The sequence below is a fragment of the Aulostomus chinensis genome, chromosome 15 (genome assembly GCF_037954235.1).
Source record: "Aulostomus chinensis isolate RoL2024-O1b breed Wild chromosome 15, RoL_Achi_v1.0, whole genome shotgun sequence".
Taxonomy (NCBI): domain Eukaryota; kingdom Metazoa; phylum Chordata; class Actinopteri; order Syngnathiformes; family Aulostomidae; genus Aulostomus; species Aulostomus chinensis.
In genome coordinates, this window is record NC_141334.1 from 21,915,010 (window position 1) to 21,940,665 (window position 25,656).

Here is a 25,656-nt window from a genome sequence, read left to right on the forward strand (position 1 = left end):
CCAAGTCAAAGGAGATTTATTTACTCACAGTTCACAAAGGTTCCTAAAATAAACAGTGTATGCCACTTTGATCTAGGTCTATTTCCCATTCACAGACAAACCCAACTTGACACTATGATGGAAATACTGTCCGCGCACCCAGTGCTCCCTCAAATATACGAACTCCTGCCTGAGTGGCAGTAACACTACAACCCCAAGTGGCGAGAGGTTTTAGAACCAAAACACGGGTGCGCACACTCACACGCATAAAAGGCTCTCACACGTAGTGTTTGACTCCTCATGTACAATTAAATAGATATAGAGTAATTAAATATTCTCATGATATTTCATCTTAATCCTGTGGAGAATAAAATGATCAGAATGAAAAGAGTTTAGACAGCTTTTCTTGTCTTTCACCAATCTGTCAATACTTATTTTTGGCAAAGAGATTTATGTTTTTTTCAGAGAAACATTCAACTGTTTCACCCTTTTTTGTAAACAGGAGAATTTACTGTCTAAACTGCAGAAATATTTTAGGAGGTTTTGGAGCAACTTGTTTTTAATATTTTGGGGAAAAATGTCAGTTGAGAGAATTTGTAGAAACAATGCTGTTCCCCATCTTCTCTAATGAAAAGTCATGTAGTGTTTCCAGATAAATCTTGAAGCTGACTTATAGAAAGATGATGAGGCTCACGAGCGAGATCTGACAGAATTTGGAGCAGATGGTCACATTGCTATGAACAGCCAGAAACAAACAGACGTAGCTTTATTCATGATTCAGATGGCATCTGTACTGTGATACGAAAGAAAACAAATGTGAGGGCTTATGTCACCACACACACTAATCGCATATTAAGACAAATAAAAGAAGATGAATTTAATGAGGTATTTAAAAAAAAAACAGTACAAAAGGCTTCCTGTATTGTAAAATAACATCCCTTGTCACATAAATCTCTTCATTCTCAGGCTGTCATATTTAATTTTTCACCAACAGTTTTGTATTTAAACATGCAGGTTTTTAAAAGGCTGGTAAGGCATTTTATATTCAGCATGTTGCTTTGGTTTGACATGGAACTGCTCAAGAGGAGAATCAGTGAGGATCTTTCATCAAATGGTTTAGGTGCCAGTTTTTTTTAACCCCCCCCCCCCCCCAAAAAAAAACAAAAAACTGAAGAATTGATGTAAGTGTTATTCCCTTGTGGCATGAGAGGCATCTGGGTGACTGTACACGTTCATAAGATAAACTCTTCCATGGCAACATCTAAGTGGGAGGTGACCTGCACCTCCAGTCTCGCTTCCAGTAACTAGTAACTGAACATCTGCTGAGCCGAGGCGCTCTGCTGCTGTGGGGTAGGGGTTTGGCTCTGGCCGGCTCGTCCTGCTTCTGGCCCCTGGCTCTGGGCCTCCTGACTGTCCACCTGAGCGGCCTCTACCACAGGGGCCACCGGGCCACCATCCGCTGCCTGTACAGGCCTCCAGGCCAGGGTTGGCGCCTCTAGCTGGTGGCTCATGGGGTTGACCAAAGTGGTGAGGTTGATGAAGTGAGCGACCGACTGGGTTGCTGTACCTCCGCTAGGACCCACTGTCTCGGGGACGAGCTCAGTGGGCCGGTTGTGGAGCATGGCAGAGCCGCTGACAGCATCAAAGGTGACAGTGAGGATGGAGTTGTCAAGTGTAAGGGCCCGGTCACTGGCTGTTAGGTGGCCCACGGCAACAGGCTGTAGGCTGGTGAACTGGGTGGGGGTGGGGGTGGGGGTGGGGCTGGTGATGGGTGTGACTGTGATATTTGTCAGCCCCACGGAGCTGCTGGGGGAGGAGGCCACTGGAGTGTTTGGGTCAGTGAGGACAACAACCTGCAAAAGCAGCATCAAGTCAGCTAAAGGAGAAAGATGACGGCAGGAGCAACATGTTAAGACACTTCTTTGTAACAGGCACACACACAAACACTCACACACATATACAGTTGTGCTCATTAGTTTACATACCCTGGCAGGATTTTTGATTTCTTGGCCATTTTTCAGAGAATATAAATAAGAGAAAAACATTTTTTCACTCATGATTCGTGGTTGGGTGAACCTATTTACTTTCAAACAACTGTGTTTACTGTTTTTAAATCATAATGACAACAGAAACTACCACTATGACCCTGTTCAAAACTTTACATAACCTGGTGATTTTGGCCTGATAACATGCACACAAGTTGACACAAACGGGTTGGAATGGCAAGGTGACCATTTTCACCTGTGATGTGTCTGCTAGTAATAAGTGTGTGTGTGTGTGTGTGTGTGTGTGTATAAAAGGTAAGTGAGTTTCTTGGCTCCTGACAGACCCTTGTATCTTTCATCCAGTGCTGCACTGACATTTCTGGATTCTGAGTCATGGAGGAGTCGCCAGAAGAAAGCCATTAAAATGCAAATGCCAGAAATCTGGGTTTTGATCTGCTGAGTCCAAATTTGAGATCCTTGGTACCAGCTGCTGTGTCTTTGCACACTTTTTTGTTTCCTACATAATTCCATGTGCATTCAGTTATAGTTTTGATGCCTTCAGTGAGAATCTACTATGTAAATAGTAGGGCCTGACCGATTAATTGGCTGGTTAGTTTAACTGGGCAATTATAGCCATAAGAGCATAATTGGCAATCGCCCAAAAGCTGGGCGATTGACACAGATTTTGCACATACTTTTCAGTAATAAAATGCCGTTAATATGGTTTTATGTAAACCATAATGATTTCATTGTGTATCCAGAGGGCGCTCTGACTCCCCTCATGTCATGCTTCACAGTAACTCCACAAAGTGAGAGTGAAGTAGTGTACAGTACTGAAAAGCCAACGGCGCTTGCATATTAAAATCGCAGTTTGCCTCAATGCTAAGTTTATAATCACTGTTTTGTGAAAAAAACAAACTTAATAAGTTTCCCAGTTCCCATGACATGCCTCGCTGTGTCTGTCGCGCTCCACTGATATTATCGGTAGGGCGTGACATGAAACGTTAGCAAGCTAAAGAGAGTTAGAATAACATAGCTCAAATATTGGCTACCTTGCTAAACTAGCCTAGTCAGTCACGGCACCATGAATGATGTAACGGAAGATGTAACGTTACAGTGCCTCAAATTCATATTACGCTCACTCAGGCAGCTGCATGCTACCAGACTAGATAAGACAAGAGCAAATTAGGATAATGCTTCGTTGCCGCACAAAACTCATTATCGGCAGCATTTATTTTCAGCAGCACATGGAGTGTGCTTTTTAAATTATGGTGTTGAGGAAGAAAAAAACATTTCTGGTCGAGGTTATAACTTCATGGTGGGCAGAAAATGTGAACGCACGTTGAGAGGACATCGGAGAGCGACATTTTAAATAATGTTTTACCAGAGACTTTTATGACGCTCGTGATCAACCTGCTTATTACTGACAAATGTAAACGTACTGACCACTTATTTAGACACTGCAATGTAATGCTCACCAGTAACAGCCCTACCATGAATTCTACTTCAATAAATGTATTACATTTTAAATATTGATACTGTCAGAGAGGCTTCTTTATGTTTACTAAGATGCAATGATGGAAATAACGCACTAAAACAAAAACTGTTACTAATGGTGTTACTTTTTTCAGTAAAGGCTAATCTAACTAATTACTTTCTCTATCGTTACAACGCTGTTACTGTTACCAACATGCCGTTACTATGTGTGACTGAAGCTACTCATTGAAGTTGTCATCTGACTCGGCTCACACAGACACAGAAGCCACAAATGCGCATGTTTTTTTCTCCTTTGGTGGGGGGGGGGGGGGGGGGGGGGCGCGAGATAACCGTCTAAGTAATGATGATTGGCTCAGATCAAGAAAGATTTCATGTTAAGCCAACCAGAGGCATCAGATGGGTGGGTGTTAACACACAAACCCAGCTTGTATTTCGTTCCAGAGTGAGAGCACAGAGGCTGTCTACGTCCAATGTAAGAAACTCCAATTTAATGACACACCCCTCGACGTCCCACGCTTCTACTAAACTAGTGGCCAGAAACACCGTTGACACCGCTAAGGGTGACAGCAAGCCAGGTGCATGAGCTCCGCTAACAAAGAAGGACGTGAAGCCACGCTGTCCAAACAGCCACAGCTGGATTTTTCTGCCCGGCTCCATAAAAACTTGTGACACAGATAGAACTTAACGAACTGATAGGCCGTTATGTTGTTGAAAACATGCTGCCGTTGTCAACAGTTGATTCAGACTCCTTCAGAGCCCTCAAAGGCAAAAAAACAAAAACAAAAACAAACAAACAAAAAAAATCCAAAATCTTTTGGAAAATTTTTGAACTTAAAAGAAAAAAGTAACACAATAGTTACTTTCCCTGGTAACTAGTGACTTTCATAGTGGAGTAACTCAGTTACTAACTCAGTTACTTTTTGGGAGAAGTAACTAGTAACTATAACTAATTACTTTTTCAAAGTAAAGTGCCCAACACTGCTAAGATGATAGGGGGTGTTGCCTTTCAAATTAAATCTTTGTAACAAGTGTTTGGAACGATATTTAAGCCATCAAAGACAGGCATTTGTCTTTTTTTTTTTTTTACATGTAAAAAGGTAAGGTAAGATAAAGCCAACATATAAAGCTCAGTCAAGTACTTCTTATCGCAAGTGGCACATGTCCATGTCTTTCCCACAACAGAGAGAGATAGTCTAGCATGTTAACTATGTTTAACACAAGGGGGGGTTGTTACAGTTCTAACCTATCCATCAATCCATCCATCCATTTTCTTCCACTTATTCCTATTAAGGGACGCGGGGGGCCAGAGCCTGTCCCAGCGGCTACGGGCGAGAGGCGGGGTACACCCTGGACAGGTCGCCAGTCCATCGCAAGATCAACATATAAAGACAAACAACCATTCACACTAACATTCATACCTACGGTCAATTTAGAGTATTCAATTAGCCTAGTCCCCAACTGCATGTCTTTGGACAGTGGGAAGAAGCCAGAGTACCCAGAAAGAACCCTCACAGGCACGGGGCGAACATGCACCGAACCCGGAACCCTCTTGCTGTGAGGCGACAGTGCTAACCACCGTATATATATATAGATATAGATATAGATAAATCTATATCTATATATATCTATCTATCTATATATATATCTATATCTATCTATCTATATCTATCTATCTATATCTATCTATCTCTATATATATATCTATATATATATATATATATATATATCTATATCTATATCTATCTATATCTATATATAGATATATATATAGAGAGAGAGAGAGAGAGAGAGAGAGAGAGAGAGAGCGAGAGAGAGAGAGAGAGTCCAAGTCTCAAGTCTTGGTCACGAGTCCAAGTCAAGTCTCAAGTCTCTAAAAAAATAAAAGTCTCATGTCACTGGGTCTCTAATGACATCTTTTCTTCAACAATAAACCTGTAAACTGCCCGTAAGCTGACAGTATAACTATGTATTTTTCAATGTTTAACATCAGCCAGCAGATGGTGGCAGCGGAACATAACGTACTTTTTTTCAACGTCATGTCAACGCCACTCAATGCAAACAAGTGTGACAAGCAAATTAACACTCAATTCATCTTTTCAAATATTCAGTTACAAAGCTAGTAGCAAACTAAGTTAACATCACATAGCTGATGCTCAGCTAAATACGTTTGCCAACCGTCCATATGCAGTAACGTGACTTAACGTACAGACCTGGGTGAGTTTTCAGGTGCCTGATAAAATTTGATGTGGTTGATCCAGTATCCTTAATTTTGAAACCACAGACTTCGCAGTCTGTACTTCTTTTTGTTGGTGCTGTCTCTTTTGAAGTTTTTATAACCAAACGTAATTGCATGGAATGGAGTGGCAGGCCCGACCCGAACCCGAGTGGAGTGCAGTTATTGGACATGCGACCGCATGTTCTGGACACTCGGGTGAACAGAGGAGCTGAGCTGTCAACTGATCACCATCTGGTGGTGAGTTGGATCAGGTGGCAGGGGAGGATGCCGCGCCGACCCGGCAGGCCAAGACAGATTTTCTAGGTGCAGCCAGGTGATCTAGGGTGTCAATTTTAGTGGCGGGAGGATGTCGTCTCTGCTTTTTGCAGACAATTTGGTCCTCTTAGCTCCTTCAAACCACAACCTCTAGCTCTTGCTCGGGCAGTTCGCAGCCTAATGTGAAACGGCCAAGATGAGAATCAGCCACTCCAAGTCTGAGGCCGTGGTCCTCAGCTGGAAAAGGGGGGCCTGCCCACTCTGGCTTGAGTTGGAGGTCCTGCTTCAGTTGGGGGAGTTTAATTATCTCGGATTCTTGTTCACGAATGACGGTTGGATGGGATGGGAGTCCACATGTGTTTTGTGGATCTGGAGAAGGCTTATGACTGTGGAGCAGGAGCACCCTGTGGGGGGTGCTCCGGGAGTATGGGGTGGATGGCCCCTTACAAAGGGCGGTTCAGTCTTTCTACCAGAGGAGTGAGAGTCTGGTCCGCGTTGCCGGCAGTAAGTCGGACTTGTTCCCGGTGAGGGCTGGACTCTACCAAGGCTGCCCTTTGTCACTGGTTCTGTTCATAATGTTTATGGACAGAATTTGTAGGCACAGCTGGGTGGTGGAGGGGGTCGAGTTTGGTGGCGGGAGGATGTTGTCTCTGCTTTTTGCGGATGACGTGGTCCTCTTAGCTCCATCAGGCCACGACCTCCAACTCTTGCTGGGACAGTTCGCAGCTGAATGTGAAGCGGTTGGGATGAGAATCAGCACCACCTTTTTCTGGCTGAGGACATGGGGAAGAAGCCGGAGTACCCGGAGAGAACCACGCAGGCACGGGGAGAACATGCAAACTCCAAACAGAAATATCCCGTGCCCGAGGTGGGACTCGAACCCAGAACCTTCTTGCTGTGAGGCGACAGTGCTAACCACTGCACCACCGCTAGACCTGTGACTTGTGGTCAAACCTGAAATTAGACGTATCATTTCCACAAAAAAACTTGTTTGAGGATCTGCAAGATCTACCTGCTGGATACTCTGCACCGCAGAGCTTGTCTCCGTCTCTTCACCCACAATGACAGTGCTATACTCCAACATGGATTCGGGCCTGGGCTCTGGGAAATCCACATACTCGTCTGACTCAGAGAGCTCTGTCTCAGCCAGAACCCTGGGCTTCTTTTTGAGTTGGCGAGGTGGTCGGCTGGGTCTCTCCTGAGACACAGTGTCTTTCTCCAGGGTCAGGCTTGGCTGGGGGTGGTGTCATGAAGAGTCAGAAAGTGTCAGTCACTCGAAATCATTTGTCATGTCACACTCAACACTAGATGGAGATACAGTGTGCAAGTTAAAGCTCCTGCGTCATTGATGTGTAGCCACAGTGTGTGTGTGTGTGTATGTCTCACTTGCACAATGCTGATAGATGAGTCATTGGCTGTTGAGGTTTCCTGCAGATCATCAAACTCATCGATTCTCACAGACACCACCTACAGGAGAGAAGCGACCTGTCAAACACTCTCCTGGCCTGAGGTTACAAGTTCAAGACCATCTCAACTCACTTCAGGGTGTTTGCGGCGCAGGTGACGGTTCATGGAGGCACGGGTGGACACCTTGGTCCCACACAGGTGACATGACTGGGCCTCCACCTTCTCATGGGTGAGGTGAACGTGCTTCTGCAGCATGTACTCAGTCAAGTACTTCTTATCGCAAGTGGCACATGTCCATGTCTTTCCCACTACAGAGAGAGATAGTCCAGCATGTTAACTATGTTTAACACAAGGGGGGGTTGTTACAGTTCTAACCTATCCATCCATCTATCCATCCATTTTCTTCCACTTATTCCTATTAAGGGACGCGGGGGGCGGAGCCTATCCCAGTGGCTACGGGCGAGAGGCGGGGTACACCCTGGAAAGGTCGCCAGTCCATCGCAAGACCAACATATATAGACAAACAACCATTCATACTCACAGTCATACCTACTGTCAATTTAGAGTATCCAATTAGCCTCGTCCCCTACTGCATGTCTTTGGACGGTGGGAAGAAGCTGGAGTACTCAGAGAGAACCCACACAGGCACAGGGAGAACATGCAAACTCCACACAGAAAGAGCAGAAAGATCCCGTGCCCAAGTCGTTGTTTTTTGCACAGCATTATTGTGTCAAAGGGAAGACTTTTGACTACCTCTTAAATGCTGTCATAGTCAACTGGACTGTTTCAGTTGCTTATGTCAACATCATGTGTTTCTGTTTGGTTTTACCCCGAGGCAGTTGGATAACAATCGACTGAATACTAGAGTTACAAACTCTCACGGAGTGCTACAGAGATGAGGTCTTCATAGGCTAACCCAGAGGTTAGCATTTCCATGGGTTCCCTTCGACCAAAATTTATTTAAACATGTTTAGCATGATCATATTCACTAACGAACACCACTTGGTTATGACTGTGGTCATTTTTATTAGTCCGTCTGCTGATTCTGTGTGCCTTGTGTTGTTTTCGTCTTCAATCCCATATGCAAATAGGTGTGTGCCAGAGCCAGAACATCATTAGTGGTTTCGTTTCATGCCCGTGCCCATGATAGGCTGCAGTTTGCCACCCCGGCCCTTTATATAGCAGGTTTCTGACAGCAGATGGCAGCAGGCATTCTAATCCTCCTCCTCTCCCAACTGGTGTTGAAAGTAGTTTCCTTTGTTCTTTTTCAAATTTAGGGTGGTCTGCCAGTTTTGTTAATCCTGTTTTCTCCTATCATGTTAGCTAGGGAGGTAAGTTTTTGTCTTTGTTTTCTCATTTTGATTACGTCAGTCATACTTCCAAGACAGGAATCCTTTTGTTTGATATTTTGGCCTTGATCCACCTTGAAGCATATTCCTTAGTTTTGTAACCTGATCTATACCTGTAAATAAACCTTTTTTTTTAAAATTGGTACACAAACCACTCATCGCTTGTGGCTACTTAGGGAAGATGGGGCCTTTTCATGTTGTGTTCTAAGCTCCCCTAGACTGGGACATTACAACTTTTTAAAATTGAAAATCCACTTGCTAGCTATCATGCTATGAACAAACTGCACCACAGGCATGCCTTCAATGTCGCCACAACTAGCTTTGCAAGTCTTCTGTTTTCACCGCAATTACTTCTAATGTGGTGGCACGGAGGTGGTTAGCACTGTCGCCTCACAGCAAGAAGGTTCTGGGTTCGAGCCCCAGCTCACGCACGGGATGTTTCTGTGTGGAGTTTCATGTTCTCCCTGTACCTAAGTGGGTTCTCTCCGGGGACTCTGGCTCCTCCCACAGTCCAAAGACATGCAAATGGAGACCAGGCTAATTGAATACTCTACACTGATCGTAGGTGTGCTGTGAATGTGAATGGTTGTCTGTCTATATGTGTTGGCCCTGCGATGGACTGGCAACCTGTCCAGGGAGAACACTGCCTCTAGCCCGAAGGCTTCTGGGATAGGCTCCAGCCCCACGTGACCCTTAAAGGGTAAAGTGGGAGAAAATGGATGGATGGATGGATGGATGGAACTTGTAACGTACAATCTCTATAGCAGGGGTCACCAACATGGTGCCCACGGGCATCAGGTCACCCACAAGGACCACATGAGTCACCTGTGGGCCTGATCTAAAAATAGCTCACCATCGCGCTACTCACCAGTGAGCTGCATCTAATTTTTAGGGCCTGAGCCTGAAGGTACTTCAGGCAAAGACCCTATTAAGTTTGCTAAGCAGAGCAACACATTAGCAGCACTAAAAACACACACTGAACAGTGTCCCAGCACCCCCCCCCCCAACACCCATGAGGCAGCTCAGCCAGACGGCCCAGAGCTGTTTTTCCACATACATGCCGATTCAAAACCTGGTACTAGACTGTTCTTGCTGTCAATGAGTGCGCGCAATATGCGCATAATGAGCATAATCTAATTTCACCCCCTGAACATGCATGAAATTCGCTGAAATTCGGCACACTTGTCCGATCTGGCCACACATTCACTAATAAAAAAAAAAGCAACAACACAAAAGTCAATAGAACCACCGACGGAGCCACACAACTAAAAGATAGTTTTTTATAATTTGAAGCGCTTTGACTCCTCCCACGAATGTCCCACAAACATGGGACCAACACCGTTGGACTCGTCTCATGAAGACGTACACTCTGAGCCCTCACCTATCTACAACAGAATGTCCACAAATTGGACAAAACTATCAAAATTAGGACTTTTTTTACTCCCCGAACAAAATCTATCTCCTCCTAGGGCATTAATGGTATTGCTTCCAAACTTTCACACATTACTCTCCCAACTGTGCTGATTAAAAGCTGCTAAAGGTTTTTATATGAATTACTCAGTTTGGATTTTATAAGCCGTCAAAGTGGGGGAGACACGTTTCACGCTTACAATGGAAGCCTATGGGGAGACCGTCTCGGGGTACATACTGTCAAACAAACGCTTCTCACGTCGACACCATACATACCACAGCTTTTAAAAATACACCACTGCAGTCCTGACAAAAATCCCTACAAAAATATGGTATTATGTCTCACTTTAGACCAACGTATGCCGACTTATTCAGCTTTTCCACACTACAATTCTGGTGATCCTCCTCTGCTCTCCACTCTAGCACAGATCACAGACAGAGCAGTGGGGGAGGGGTTCTTAAAGGGCCAGCTCTCAGCTGTGCTCTCACTCTCTGATCAGACTCAGGCTTCCAACTCCTAAACTACAAGGCCTACAAACTTGACCAATACACAACTGGATTCAGGCCGGTGTCAACGACGCGGCCAAAGGCAACGCGGGGGCTCAGGCCCTAACAACGCTGCTTGCAGCTTTAATTAGGGCCTGAGCCCGGAGGTCCTCCGGGGCGAAGACCCTATTATGTTTGCTCGACACACTCGTTTTGTTTTCATTTTTTAATCACACTTGCATTGGTGTGAATTTGAAAAGGACAATAGGCCTGTCCCAGATTTATCTATATAATGAAATGGGTTTTTATATATAGATAAAAAAAACAAATTTTGTATGTATACTTTCTCTCTCTCTCTATATGTGTGTGTGTGTGTGTGCGTGTCAAACTGGTAGCCCTTCACATTAATTGGTACCCAAGAAGTAGCTCTCAGCTACAAAAAGGTTGGTGACCCCTGCTCTATTGTCTTGTTAAAGCACTTTTCTGTAACTGTCCAACCAAGATGCATAAATACTTCATTACCACTGACTTCAAATCATGAATTTTGGAATTTACTGATGTATTTTAAATGCTAAACTGACTTATTTGTCTAAAGAGCTTTACTGTATTGCCTCATTCACCCGTTCTCACACACGGATGGTGCATGCAGGGTACCAAAATAATCATCAGGATCAATTAGGGTTCAAACTCAAGGAAACGTTGATACAGTCACCAGGGAAGTTGTTTTGGACTTAATGAAATTCGGTCCCTGGGGCAAAATTATGAAATAAATGAACTCATTGATATTTTCCCCCCTTGTTCCCTACAAAGTCCCTTTAATGTTTATAATTAGTATATTCAAAAACAAAATTTCTTGTCGATGTTTTTGTAGTTGTTGTTGTATATTGTCGCCTTATATTTGGGTTACTGCATCTCCCCATTTTTATTGTCATGTGTCACATATTTTTGTTATCAATCACCAATCCATAATTTTGAAGAAACTATCCTTGTTAAAAGTAAGATGAGCAGTCAGACACTTGCCTGTGTGGATGAGCTTGTGTGTCTCCAGAGTTGTCCTCTCACTGAATGTCTTTCCACACAGCTCACACATGAAGTCCTTTATACCTGCAGGTAGTCACATGAAAGGACACACACAGTGAAAACACCCTGATCTGGGAGGTTGGCATGGCGAATGACACTAGGTTTTGTTTTGTTTTTTAATTTATTTTTTTTACACATTTCATGAATCCTTAGCACTCATACAGACATCTTACTCACCCGTGTGTCTCTTGTAATGTTTCAGCATGTTGACTTTCTGTGCGAATTTTCGGTTACACTCCTTGCACTCATATTCTTTGATGCCCTTGTGAAGCTTCATGTGGTGTCTCAGAGCATGTTTGGTCTTCATGCCTAGGCATGAAAACACTTCTATGATGATGCATCAATACAAATAAAAAATATGAGTCTATCGAAATTTTTACACACACACGGTTTCTGCATGTTACAGCAAATTAATCCTTTTATATTTTCTTGCTACTGGATCAGGAGGCATCAAACTTGTTCAACTATGCACACTTTTATCAAGGCAGAAGCATGACTGAAGTTTATACTTTTTTTTTTATATAAAAGTAGCAAAGGACATGATCCAGTCCATTTTTTTTAAATGTTTTAAGGGTTAAAATTCAGATGATGTGATTGGAACCAACCTTTTCCGCACTCAGCACACAAGAAGTCTCGGATGTCATCATGAACCCGGAGGTGCTCCTTTAGCATGTCCTTCCTTGCGAATGATTTGCCACACTTATCACAGCTGTGGCTCTTCACTCCTAGGTGATCACACACACACACACACACACACACACACACACACACACACACACACACAGTATTACAGAGAAGTACAGATTATTCATTTATATTACTATCCTTAGGGTCATCACAGCCAAGTAAATTTCTGCACTGTAAAGAGTTCTTTTCTATGGTAACATTCCTGCACTCCTGGGAAGATCCATACTGCCAGGGACCAGTGCTGGCAAAGCCGGCTATTTCCTGCTAGACATCTTCTAAAATGAATTTGGATGGTTAATTCTGTGGCTATTCCAGACTTTCAAAAACAACAGCTAGAATTCTGATAGTGAAGCGAGCCATTTCATGGAGAATGCCTGACAGTAAAACAATTAATCCACCATTTCAGGCCTTTTTGTCTACCAAAGAATCTTCTCCAGCTCACAATCCTGGGTACTCCAGTAATTTCCTACCTGGGAATGTTTGAGATCACTCTGAAGGTGCAGTGTTTCGTTACTAAGATACGGCATATAGGGGTAAAAATGTCAGCAAAAAGTACTTCTTCCTCTCCTACCTCTGGGTGAAATAAAGACCATAGAGGAAAAGAAGACAGATGCGCCTTGAGGGTTAATGAGATTTAGTGGGCATCTCAGTTGTCCGGTTCAGCACAGCTACATGTAAAGTGATAGTTGGTGTTTGTTGTATTTGTCCTGTCCCTTCTAAACTGTGATAGGACAAGTGGTTGAAAAGTGTGTAGAACAGTAACGCTGAAGCCTAACGTAACCTTATATCAGGAGTTGTCTGTGCTAACTCTCACTGCCAGAAAACTGAGACAAACACTATGACTCTGTTTTTGGTGTCTTTGAGAACAAATCAAAATGGATTAGGAACATGGAGACCTGGCTGCTGCTCACCAGTGTGAATGATCTTGTGTCTTTCCAGGTTACCAATACTGTTGAAGATTCTTCCACAAACCTCACATGGGTGGATGTACCTTTAGGACACATCAGCCAATGTCACAGCGTCAAGGTTAGAATATTAAATTAACCCATTTCTTTTTAATAACAGTTCTATTCTACAGAGGCTCCAGCTCTTCTACTTCTTGACTTCCGTTCATTAAGAGAAGTAAATGCTGGACTTGAGCTGAAGCCATTTAAATTTAGAAACTTTTTTGCATTTTTTGCATCTTAAAATTGGTTGAGACTAAAGAAGTTGTTGTGGATATTACGCATCAAGCTACCAAAATTTGTGGTGGCATTGTGTCCATGGTGTTCTTTTTTTCATAGCATACTGTTAGCTTTGCACTTTTAACAATTGCATTAACACTTCAAAAATCATAAAAGTAGTGTTCATTTGTGGAGATGATCCTGCTGAACAAAAAGTGTAAGTCATAGGTTTGCGTACATCACAAAGCTGATACACATACAAAACAAATACAAAAAGAAATCCCATTGGCTTTTGCTTAGGGAATGGAGGATGCTGATTACTCTGTTAACCTGCAAAAATGTGACATCCCCACCACAAGATGTGATAGAACAAATCTTATAAGATGGTTGTCATTTTCATCATGTTCAATTCACAAAATATTCCTGATGAAGAAATGTAGCTGCATATTAAAATTCATCCACCTCTATTGTGATCTGTATTGATTTGTTTAAGGCAAACAGAAATAGTGCTTCAGTGAAAGCATGATCTATCACACATATGTTTGACAACCAGAGCCTAGTCAAGATATTGGATATGGATAGACACTATGATAGAGACATAGTGTCTCTATCCTTATCCAGTATCTCCATCACCATGACCAGGAAGTCTAAACAAAAATAAATGCTGATATACTTCTGCACAGCAGGGTCAGGTAGCTGCTCTCTGTGGATGACCAAGTGGGCATTGTACGTTGCCTTCAGTGCGAAGCGGCGGTTGCAGATCCCACAGCCATAGCCACGCTCCTTGTGCTGCTCCATAATGTGCTTCAGGTACTCTCTGCCCTTTGCAAATGACAGCTGGAGATACAGACGGTTACATGACCCCTCATGCTTGTCACCATAGATGTCAGAGGACCTTATAGATGTATTGATAATTGATGTGATGCTTGACAGCACGACTAAGCAACAACCATAATTAACTGGAACTGATGGAACATCATTAAAAGATGAATGCAAAGAGTGTGTTCTTAGTTTACCTGACATTTTTTGCAGTTATATTTGTGGTGCTCGGGGTCGTCTTCCTCTTCATCATAGTCATCCTTTTCATCGCTATCGCCCGCTGAAATGCCTATCTTCTTAATAAAGTCCTCTCTCTCCTGCTCATCCATTAAGGCTATGTCCTTGAGCAACAAAATAACCACATTAACTGGTTATTTTACAGCTGACATCAGTAGTGAACAAGCCTTGTTAGCAAATTCTGACTTCCTTACACGTCCAGCAGTTATGGAGCCAGATTGGCATACAGATGCAGATCATGCAGATGTTACACGTTGTTTTAAACATTGTAAATAAATGAATAAATTATTATTTTGATGCTTTAAAGTTATAGCTATGGTGCAGATGGTGTATCTAAGCTAAAAGAAATGAAGGGTGATGGAAATGGAATTGATGGATTGGCATGGCATGGCATGGATTTGATCATCTTCAAATCTAAGTAAATGTTTTCTGATTTTCTGCTACAATGGTCAAAGAATTTACAAAACATTAGGTTGTTCAGTGGAGCATTTCCTTCCATCTGCACTGTCTCACCTTGAAGTGGACATGGATGTGATCCCGAAGGACATCCACGCGGAAGAACTTGCGACCGCAGATCTCACATGTGTATTTCTTATCACCATGAGTCAGCAGATGTTTGTTCATGTTACTCCTGCAGGAGAACACCTATTCGCAGAGACAAATACACACACACACACACACACACACACACACACACACACACACACACACACACACGCGCGCGCACACACACACTACATTTTCTTCCTCAGAAGTTGCTGCTGCTTGCTGCTTATGTTGCTCATGTGTAGACGGAGCATTCACCTTGCCACAGATGGGACACGGCGAAGGCTCCTTCCTGTACTTGGTCCCTTCTTCTCCATTGGCTTCCAGCTCCTCTCTCTTCATGTGCTTTGGTCCTATTGAAGAGTTTGTTTATTTCAGCTTTAAAGACCCTACAGCAGAGATGTGCATCTGAAGTTGTAGTTTGATCATATCGCTGTCTCATAGTTTGGTGATTTATGTATTATACTTCATAACCATATTCAGATTTTATTTGATAAAAGTGTATTCATTATTTCATGTGTAAGAATTCACGGTGATACACCTTTTTTATTAAAAAGAAACAGGGCAACTTTCAGAGAAATGCTTATGCTTATGCTTATTTGTTTTGCCAGAGACAGACAAGCAGATAAATATTGTTCCCTCCTCTGTTCTGCATTAAGTAGCTGAGACCCTGCGATATAAATGGCTGTCACAGAGTAAAAATTATATCCAGATATATTTAGGACATGAAATACAGATTTCCGACAATGAAAAGCTTCAGCTATTATTTATATTACTAGTCATTTCACTGACTGATATTTTCTGACTCTGTCTGCAAAACATGATTTTCCAGTAGAAACAATATTATACTTAACTGAGACCGCTCAGCTTGGAGTATTAGTGCATTTAATAACTAATACACTAATCTATTATCCCTTCATTAAGCTTGTTTGCACAGCTGCCCCTTTAGCCACCATAAAATAGGTGCACAAGGAGAATGCCCTCACTTTCCAAAGACCATCCACGTAGCAGGACTGAAATATAACTCTTATTTAAGGTTGAATAATGATACATCTCCTAGATGTCTCATGAATGGTCTAAATCAGGGGTCTCAAACTGGTCCAGTAAAGGGCCGTGTGGCTGCAGGTTTTCATTCCAACCAAGCAAAAGCAACACCTGATCCAACCAATGAGCTGTGTGGACACAGCTTGATTGATTTAAGTAGAATCAGGTGTTGCTTTTGTTCAGTTGGAATGAAAACCTGCAGCCACAAGGCCCTTTACTGCATCAGTTTGAGACCCCTGGTCTAGATAAATGTATAAACTCACCCACACCATGCCTCCTGTGGTGCTCCTGCATCACATCTTTGCGGTAGAACATCTTGTTGCAGATTTCACAGGAGTAGAGCTTCTCACCATGTTTCTTCTTGTGCTTGGAGAGGTTGCTGTTGGTGGAGAAGAACCGCGAGCAGATATCACATTGGAATGTCTTGTCATCTGGAGAAAGGAGACAATGTAATGAAAACGCTGGGTGTTATTAGGCAGGAAAGTGATCGGAAACTTCTAACTACATTTAGGAGAAGACAAGCCCACCTGTCCGGCAGTTGTGGAACTTTAAGGCATTTTCAAGGCGGAAGGATTTCTCGCAGGTGTTGCATTGATATTTGTACTCCAGGTCAGGCTGGTGAGCACAAAACAAGCTCATTAACACTCACAGAGAAGCTAAAAGCTTTAGGCCAAGGCTCTGAAGTCTTACCCACCGCATTCTTGCTGTGCTTGTATGAGATGTGCTGCTTCAGACTTTCCTTGCGGCTGAACAACTTGTCACATTCATCACACTTGAACAGTTTATCACCTGCCAGGATAGAAATCATCAGGGTACACACCCTAGATAGTGAACCCAGTCAATTCAATTGCATCATAGCACAAGATATGTATGTGATGTTTCAGGTATAAAGCCCTTCATCAGACATCAACCAGGAGGAGACTCAACTACTGTTGGAAATTATTATTTTCATATGCTATGTGATATTTAGAACCGTTAGAAATTATTATTTTCATATGCTGTAGCAGGCTTAGATATGCTTAGCTGCTTGGGCTGTACGGACAAAGAAGGTATAAGGATTCATTAATAAAGTACAAAGAGTCTATGCTTTTTGTCTCAAGCGGAAGTTGTCTACAGTCAACGATAGTTCACATGAGGATGAGCTCATCGCAGAGAGGTACAACCAGTCTTCAGAATGTGCAGAGTGGACGTGACTCGTAACTGTTGTGCACTCTTGACCTTCAACAGACAAAGTAGCAGGTATGGGGAAACGTGTGTGTGTGTGTGTGTGTGTATTTGTGTAAGATAATTGTGCTTCTCAACAGATCATCACCACCATACACCGAAATGAAAAAGTTGCCCAACCAATCAGAAGAGGGAACCGCCCCGCGGCTGGGAAGAGCTCTCTACATTTGAAACATTGTTTAACTCTCTATAAAACACTGGGTCAGACCCAGAGCTCTGTACAACTTGGGTGATTCATTTTGCAGTGGTTAAATAAATATTCTTGGTTGTACTCCTCCTGCGTGTTTGAGGTTCCCAGCTTCAACCATCAACAAACACGCCGGGCTAAAGTTGAGCAAGGCCCTGTGGTCTAGCCCAACACTACATATATATTTTTCCCACGGGGTCACTAAACCTGTCATGTTATTAGTCAAACAATGCTTGATAAAAACATAAAAATGTGCTGATATACTGTAAATATGTATACAACTTCCATTTCAATAGAAAGATCAACGTGAATATCGCATGACTGAAATCTCAGGTGTAGCCCATCCTAATGACATATTAAGGACAAAGAAGTTTGTTCAAGAAAAGAAAATGGACCTCTTCAATAGAGGCACCTCTATTCTTATGAGTTTCTTATTTATATTTGGAAGTTGCATGTATATGTCTTTGTATATGGATATGTATATCAACAAATTTTTGTTTGTGTCAAGCATTGTTTGACTGATCACATGACAAGTCCAGTGACCCTCCAAGACTCATATGTATGAATATGTGTCTCTTCCTGGTTGATGTCCAATGAACGGCTTCGTACCTGATTCTGTTTTCCATATCTGAACTGCTTTGCTTCTGTCCTATACCAAGAGTTGACTTTTTGGATGTGCATACTTGTTTACCCAAACTTTTAACATCCACTTAATTGATTGGCGTAACAGCGAGGGGCCGCCTCGACATACCATGTGATCGGATGTGCCTGTTGAGGTTGCTGCTGTTCTGGAAGACTTTGTTGCAGAGGGAGCAGCGGTACACCCTCTTGTGCTCTCTGGCTTTGTGTCTCTTCAGCACCACCATGCTATCAGAAGCCCCTAGCAGGTTGCTCTGCTCTGAAGCCTCCAGCTCCTTGCTTTCTACTGGGGGCTTTACATCTGCACACATTAGGCATTAAACACTGTGAGGAAATGATACAAATGTTGACAGGGGCTCTCTTCTCATCAAAACACCTTTCACAAAGGATATAAATATATTCATTCATATATTATGTTTGAATATTGTAGATCTTGTCTTTTTGTCATCACAAAACCCTGCAAGCTAGTGGCCACAATAGCATAGTTATCATCCAACCCTGGAACAAACTATCTGTTCCTCTTCTTCATATGCTGCTGGTTTCTCTTACCTTTGCTTTTGCTGCTGGCATCTGTGGCTCCAGGCCGGCATCCCTTGGCTCTCCTCCCCCGGCTCTGCCCTCTCTTGGGGGCAGATTGAGCAGCAGGGTGGAGAACTTCCTTGATGGGGCTGAGCAAGCTCTTCTCATGTAATGAGTTGACTGCCATCTCTGTTGTTGGAGTCAACTTTTCGATATGGCTCTGCACCTGACCTGTGGTCAACAGAGGTAACAAGGAGATCAGATACAGAATTTCCTCTCTTACATATGTTTTAAGTGGTGAAAATACAAATTAACATTACTCAATTCCTGTTTGACACAGTTAGAAAAAAAGTGAGACAATCCTGGACTTGGTTAAAAAAATAGATGTACCTTTAAATGAGCTTACCATCATCCTTTTCTTCAGCCACAAGGGGGAGCAGGACTCCAGTTTTCTCAGATACATCTGTTTTAGAGGATAAAAATCTCTGAGCAGAGAAGAGAAAAGAAGAACGATCCATCACATTGAGGCTCTGTACTACCAGGTGGAGGTGGTGGATGCTGGAATGGAGGCTTGAGCACAGGCTTCTCCATCTTCTTGGCATAGAATGCTCCATACCAGACTCTCAGCTCCATTCCTGGGAGCACATCCTGCATGACAAGCAGTACAGACAAATGGAATTAGCTGCAGACATGCTGGACAAGAACAAATAGTGGCTGCTCATCCCAAACCCCACACCCTCAGGATGGAGGAACACACCTGGGATGTGTTGAAATACACTTCGTCATCCTGCTGATACGCTGTAAGGTTCTGGTGTTTATGGTCAGTGGCGGGGCGCACTAGCATCATCCAGTTGCAGTCATCTTCACTGCTGGAGTCAAAGCACACCACCATGCCATCCTTCTGGAAAATCTGCTCATCAGGGTGGGGGTGGGGATGGGTTAGAATGGGAAAAAAAAATAGAAACCTGTGGTTGTGGGATAAGATGAACCAAGAGTACTCAAGACTTTGTAATAATGTAGTAATAACTACTCGGTACTCAACTCGGTCTTGATTTAGATCTCAACTACACAACTGCAATGTTTGTGGTGAGAAATGTGTAACAGCCCCTTTTGCCTGGTGTACTCAAACCTGGAATATTGCACTGTTGTTCTTGATAATACACAGAGGGCATTGCTCCTCTGTTGCATTGGATTCAGACTCCATTATGTGCTGCAGCAAAGATGTCCAGAAGTCGTGTGTCTTAGCTGTGGCGGTTGTTTAACAAGAGTCAGCATTTTAGAAAAACAACTGGCATCATGCCGCGAAAGCAATCATGGAACTGAAGGTTGCAGTATCTTGAGCAAAAGTGACAACATTATCAACATCATCTGGTGTGCTGTCGATGGTGATAAATGGCGAGGTAGCCACATTCCTTCAATTTAAGTCCGTTTGTTGAGTATGAGGAGAGAAAATAGAGGAAGCGGTCTCTATCAGGGGTTATGAACCTTCTTCTTCTCATCTCATTTGCTGTTTTATGGTGGTTGGCTATGATATTACTGTCAGTCAGGGACAGTCAGGATTGGGAGGATTACAGTTCACTACATACAATGGGCCACATGGTGACATTTTCTTTCACTTTTCCTGTTAAGGGTCGCGTGGGGCTGGAGCCTATCCCAGCAGCCTTCGGGCGAGAGGCAGAGTTCCCCCTGGACAGGTTGCCAGTCCATCGCAGGGCCAACACATAGAGACAGACAACCATTCACATTCACAGCCACGCTTATGGTCATTTAGAGTATCCAATTAACCTTGTCCCCTCTTGATGTCATTGGACTGTGGGAGGAAGCCGGAGTACCCAGAGAGAACCCACGCAGGTACAGGGAGAACACACAAACTCCACACAGAAAGACCCCATCCCGTGTTGAACCCGGAACTTGCTGTGAAGGGACAGTGCCAACCACTGCTGCACCATGCCGCCCTATGTGTGTGGTATAGTTTTTTCTCAATATTTCTATTTTTATGACTGTTGTACTTGTCTTCTGTTAAAGTGCATCAAAGGGAGTTGCACTCAAATTTCATTGTATGCCATGCAATGACAATAAAGGCTTTTGATTTGATTTGATTTGATTTGATTTTGATTTGATTTTGATTTGAATTACCACAGTGCCAAAATTGGTGTGCGTGCAGCCTGATGCCAGCTGAAGAGGTCATTAACAGTGGTGTAAAAGAGAGATTTAACATAGTGGGAAGGCAACACATCAGACACTGACTAGGGATGGATAATATTAGATTTTCTTGCCAATACAAAGATAATTTACATGCGATTTGGTCCATTGCTCATATGTACCGATGTCAATATTATCTGTATAAAAAAAGGTTGATATTCACCTTCTGCACATTGAAAACACGTGTAAACACTGTAAGTGTGTAAAAGTTACATTTAAATTTTTACCAAAAGATTATAAATCAGAAATTTTCTGCATTTTTTCCTCATCATAAAAAAACAGATGGCAAAGATAGAGGAAGAGACCTAATATTTCAGACCAATATAAAACATGAAAAGATGAAACATGTCAATATCTGCGGATTTCATCGTGCATCCCCTACATTTATACTAACACTCACACACTGGGGTGGCACTACACCATCATGGTCTGTTTCATTGTAGGCATGCAGAGCATTAGGGGCGTTCTTGACATCAGCATTGCAGAATCTCTGCAGACCTGTTGTGGTGCCTCATTACAAAATAAAACAGGCTAATGTGATGGTTTATAAGAATTCACCTTTAAAGGAAACACTCCTTCTTTCTCCAGAAAGGGGACTCTCTTAGCCTCAAATGGCCCGAACCGGGTCCTCTTTACCAGCCGTCGTTGGACAAATACCCCCTCAACCCCATCAGCCACCTGTTTGATCTCCAGGCTGTTTGGCAGGGAGGACCTGATCCAAGACACGGAGGAAGATAATTGAAGCTGCATCAGCAAATTATTATTGTACTCAATCATAAATGATTATTAATGAATCATTCAGAGCAATTCACCTATCCATCAAATGTGGTAGTCAGGTCAAAACCACTACCATGCAAAGATGAGCCATGTTTTCGGTAGCGTTTGTGTGTCAGTAGGATTATGCAAAAGCTATGGGTGTCCATCCATCCATCGTCATCTTCCGCTTATTCCTTACTAGTAAGGGTCGCGGGGGGGCTGGAGCCTGTCCCAGCATCAACGGGCGAGAGGCGGGGTACACCCTGGACAGGTCGCCAGTCCATCGCAGGGCCAACATACAGAGACGAACAACCATTCACACTCACATTCATACCTACGGTCAATTTAGAGAATCCAATCAGCCTAGTCCCCAAATTGCATGTCTTTGGACGGTGGGAGGAAGCCGGAGTACCCGGAGAGAACCCACGCAGGCACGGGGAGAACATGCAAACTCCACACAGAAAGATCCCGCGCCCGAGCCGGGACTCGAACCCGGAACATTCTTGCTGTGAGGCCACAGTGCTAACCACTGCACCACCGTGCAGCCCTAGCTATGGGTGTGATATCCCTAAACTTGGCAGAGAAGTGTAGAATGAAGGAAGATCCCATACAATTCTGTGTCAGACCTGTGTCAAGAAAACGCGATCATGTGATAGACAAAGCCTCGGTTTTTAGCAAGACTCCTGACTGACCCACGATCTGTTGTGCCCTCTGTATACACATACACGCCATCTCTCTACCATCCCGTCAAGCTCACGAATCAGAGGAGGCATGCTGCTCGTGGACAGGTCAAGCTAAACTATCAGCATTAACCTGCTCCTCGTGTTGTGGACTGGCGTCAGCAGAAGCAGGAACAGAGTTGGAGGATTTAATCTCTGAAAAAAGCTGTACATCAGTCATTTGGGAGTATTTCCGATATGAGGCAGCAGATGTGCACCAGAAACAGGTAGCCTACTGTGCAAAGCCTGTCGCACTTAAGTTGCAACATCAGGCGGAAACACAACCAACTTATACAGACACTTGAAAGATCACCACCGGCATTTGCATGAGGAGTGCATGATGAAAAAGTCTGGTGAAAAGTCGATTCAAAAAGACTTGAGATTGAGATTGACAGAGAGATTGTTTAGTGCTAGTGGCAATGTTGTCACATTGTCAGTGCTCATGTCTAAAAGCATCAAAGGTTGACATGCTGGTTTTCTTGACAAAAAATCTGTAATGAGTGATGAAGAGAAGATTTCAGGAAAGCAAATATTATTGCAATTTCCTGTCATGTTTGTAAATGTTGCTGTTCACATCGTGAATATTGCACAAAAGCTTGATTTAAAGAAAATAATATGCTGAATTCAAATTGCAATTTCTGCCAGAAAAATCGTTCTCAGATCTTTTCCTAACATTGTTCAGCCCTGTACAGCAGGGAGGTGTAATAGTTTTTAAAGTTTACTTCAGTGTCAAAACATCATTTTCAATTCAATATTATGGTGCTGCAGACATGCCCCCCCCACACACATCATGTTCTACAGACAAGAACAGCTTAATACAGATTCCCACAAAAATCACATATTATCATAATAGTAGGGTTTCACAGTAAATTCATTCGTTCTTAAAATATGAAGTATATTGCAATATAAGTCAAAATATCAGAATCGTGGCACCAGTATGCGCTTCTCTACATACCTTCTAGTATTTGTTAAACTATTTCAGTCACGATAACATCAGTCTCACTCAGACTCAGCCATGAGAAGACAAACAGATATGATGATTGAATTATTTTTTTGGTTTATGTGATTGATTACATTGAAGAAACCCCATATTATGTTGAAAATGCAGCACATTCCTTTGGTTTACCAGACTGTACCAACACTGGCCTTGGTGAAAACCAATAATATCCATTAAAACACACTTTTAAGGTTTTGTCTATTCAATCCCCCACCCCACAAGGAAGTCAAGCATCAGTTCACACATCTCCCACTAGCAGTAGTCTGGGGTCTGGACAGTTTCTGGACAGAATGATGCACTTATACTCACTCACCTAGCCCGACTGAGGACAAAGGAGTCCTGGACGGTAACCAGTGGTCCCAGCTCAGGACATTCAGAGTCATGGTACTGGCCACAGTCCTCACACCCTGTCTCTCACCACACACACACACACACACACACACACACACACACACACACACACACACACACACACACACACACACACACACACACCTGTCAAACTCACACGATATCATCGTTATACATTTATACAGTAAAGAGCTGCATTCATACTCACAGATTAACTCATCTGGTGTGTGTTCACTCATTATGCTGCCAGCCTGCAGACACAGAGGGGTCGGGACAGGTCACACACGAGTTCATCACACACAAATTTGTTATTAAGAACCAGACTTGACAGTGTGGGAAGTAATCACTTAACTTCCATGCCTGTATCCAGCTATAATGGGACAGTGCAGCTGTACTATATGGTCAGACCGTAGAGTCCCACCACTATGGCAACATTACGTGTGTATAAACGATAGTTGGAGCTCGCGTGTCAGCATATGCAGTCCGGGTAGCATACGAGATCCAGGATTTCAACAGTTCCCAAACTCTAGCCGGGTTTTAACTCCGATCTGGTCCTCGACAAAATGTAACAAAGAACAGTCGGCATGGCGGATGGACCGGAGACGCAGAACAACAAACCGGAGTCGATGCTCTTCAACGTCCGGTAGGCAGCGCAAGAGGCGGCAGCGGAAAGCCCCGAGTGGACTGGACACTCCGGGTGCACCACGGCTACAAAGCTGCGGGGAAGCTGCCCCGCAGCTTCTCGTAGGTTTATGCAGAAACACGTTACCTTTTCCGTGAAGGACCCCTCATTTATCGAATCCTGACTCCGGGTTCCAATCCGCTCCAGAAACGGCGCAGGAACGGAAACGAGCCGTGCAAGTTGCATTATGGGAAGTGTAGGCCAGTCATATTTAAAGTTAATCAAGCATGAATTGGGCAATTAGATGTTGTAGTTGAGGTATTACACAAAAAAGGAGAGTACAAGAGAATACACAACAACATATTTTACTCTCAAAGACGATACATGTTACTATTTTAAATCAATCACGGGGGCCTAATTGTCTTATATCATTTAATTATTGATAATATTTATTGTTTATATTGTCTTCATTGAATTTTTCTTTGTTTTTTCTTGAGTGTGACTCCATTTAGGCTAGATTCACACTGTGGTCCCTAGTGGCCTGAATCTGACCCCCAAGTGACCTAGATCTGATTGTTTAATAACAATATGAACACATATAATCTTATCTTTTCAAATCAGATTTGGTCTACACATTCGATTTTTGGAAATACGACCACAGTCAGAACAGCTATTCAACCCAGATCAGACTTTGATGCAACTTTTACTTCACTTGAGATTAGATAGGAGTCATAAGCAAAAACAAACATGGCAGACAGCAACAGAGGTAGACAATAAGGGGAAAATGAGGTTGCAGATTTACCAAAGTAGCCAAAAAGACCCATTATTACAATATACATTATCCTTTTTATCTTTCCTCTCCTGTGCATCACTTGCTTCAGCATTCCCATGCTACCAGCACACAATAGCCTCAACATGCTCATAGGAAATGTATCCACTCTGTAACCTGCATGTCTCTGTTTACATTTGTACACAGTCATGTCAAGTCAAGTCAATTTTATTTGTATAGCGCCAAATCACAACAAAAGTTATCTCATGACACTTTACAGGTAGAGCAGGTCTAGTACCACAATCCTTCAATGAATTTACACCCAACAATTCTCCATGAGCAAGCACATCCTGCAACAGTGGAGACGAAAACCATCCTTTTAACAGGCAGGAATGTTGAGCAGATCCAGGCTCAATGGGGACGGCCTTCTGCTTTGACCAGTTGGGGGGAAAGAGAGCAGGAGAGTGGAGCAGAGACAAAGACAGATAATG

At 43.1% G+C, this 25,656-nt stretch overlaps 1 protein-coding gene across 1 annotated transcript; it reads right to left on the minus strand.

The window, feature by feature from the left end:
* Positions 1 to 45: 45 nt before the first annotated feature.
* Positions 46 to 24,624, minus strand: prdm15 (PR domain containing 15). The gene is made up of 24 exons (XM_086227148.1): positions 24,544 to 24,624; positions 23,983 to 24,025; positions 23,737 to 23,830; positions 21,510 to 21,663; positions 19,507 to 19,659; positions 19,289 to 19,397; positions 19,156 to 19,212; positions 18,780 to 18,980; positions 18,343 to 18,531; positions 16,875 to 16,969; positions 16,708 to 16,795; positions 16,444 to 16,611; positions 15,395 to 15,489; positions 15,104 to 15,235; positions 14,551 to 14,694; positions 14,208 to 14,371; positions 13,283 to 13,362; positions 12,290 to 12,409; positions 11,862 to 11,993; positions 11,625 to 11,708; positions 7,492 to 7,667; positions 7,339 to 7,419; positions 6,965 to 7,186; positions 46 to 1,832 (listed from the first exon to the last, which is right to left on the minus strand). Exons 2-24 carry the CDS (start codon positions 24,011 to 24,013, stop codon positions 1,284 to 1,286), a joined length of 3,318 nt encoding a protein of 1,105 aa, XP_086083274.1. The 5' UTR covers positions 24,014 to 24,025; positions 24,544 to 24,624; the 3' UTR covers positions 46 to 1,283.
* Between the last annotated feature and the right edge of the window lie 1,032 nt (positions 24,625 to 25,656).

Bases quoted from the DNA above. Each gene is read 5' to 3' on its own strand.
- prdm15 (XM_086227148.1), bottom strand. From the start codon at position 24,013: ATGAGTGAACACACACCAGATGAGTTAATCT. The intron at 23,831-23,982 runs GTGAGTATGAAT...GGTGAGAGACAG, and splicing joins CACACCAGATGAGTTAATCT to GGTGTGAGGACTGTGGCCAG. The intron at 7,420-7,491 runs GTGAGTTGAGAT...TCTCTCCTGTAG, and splicing joins TGCGCCGCAAACACCCTGAA to GTGGTGTCTGTGAGAATCGA.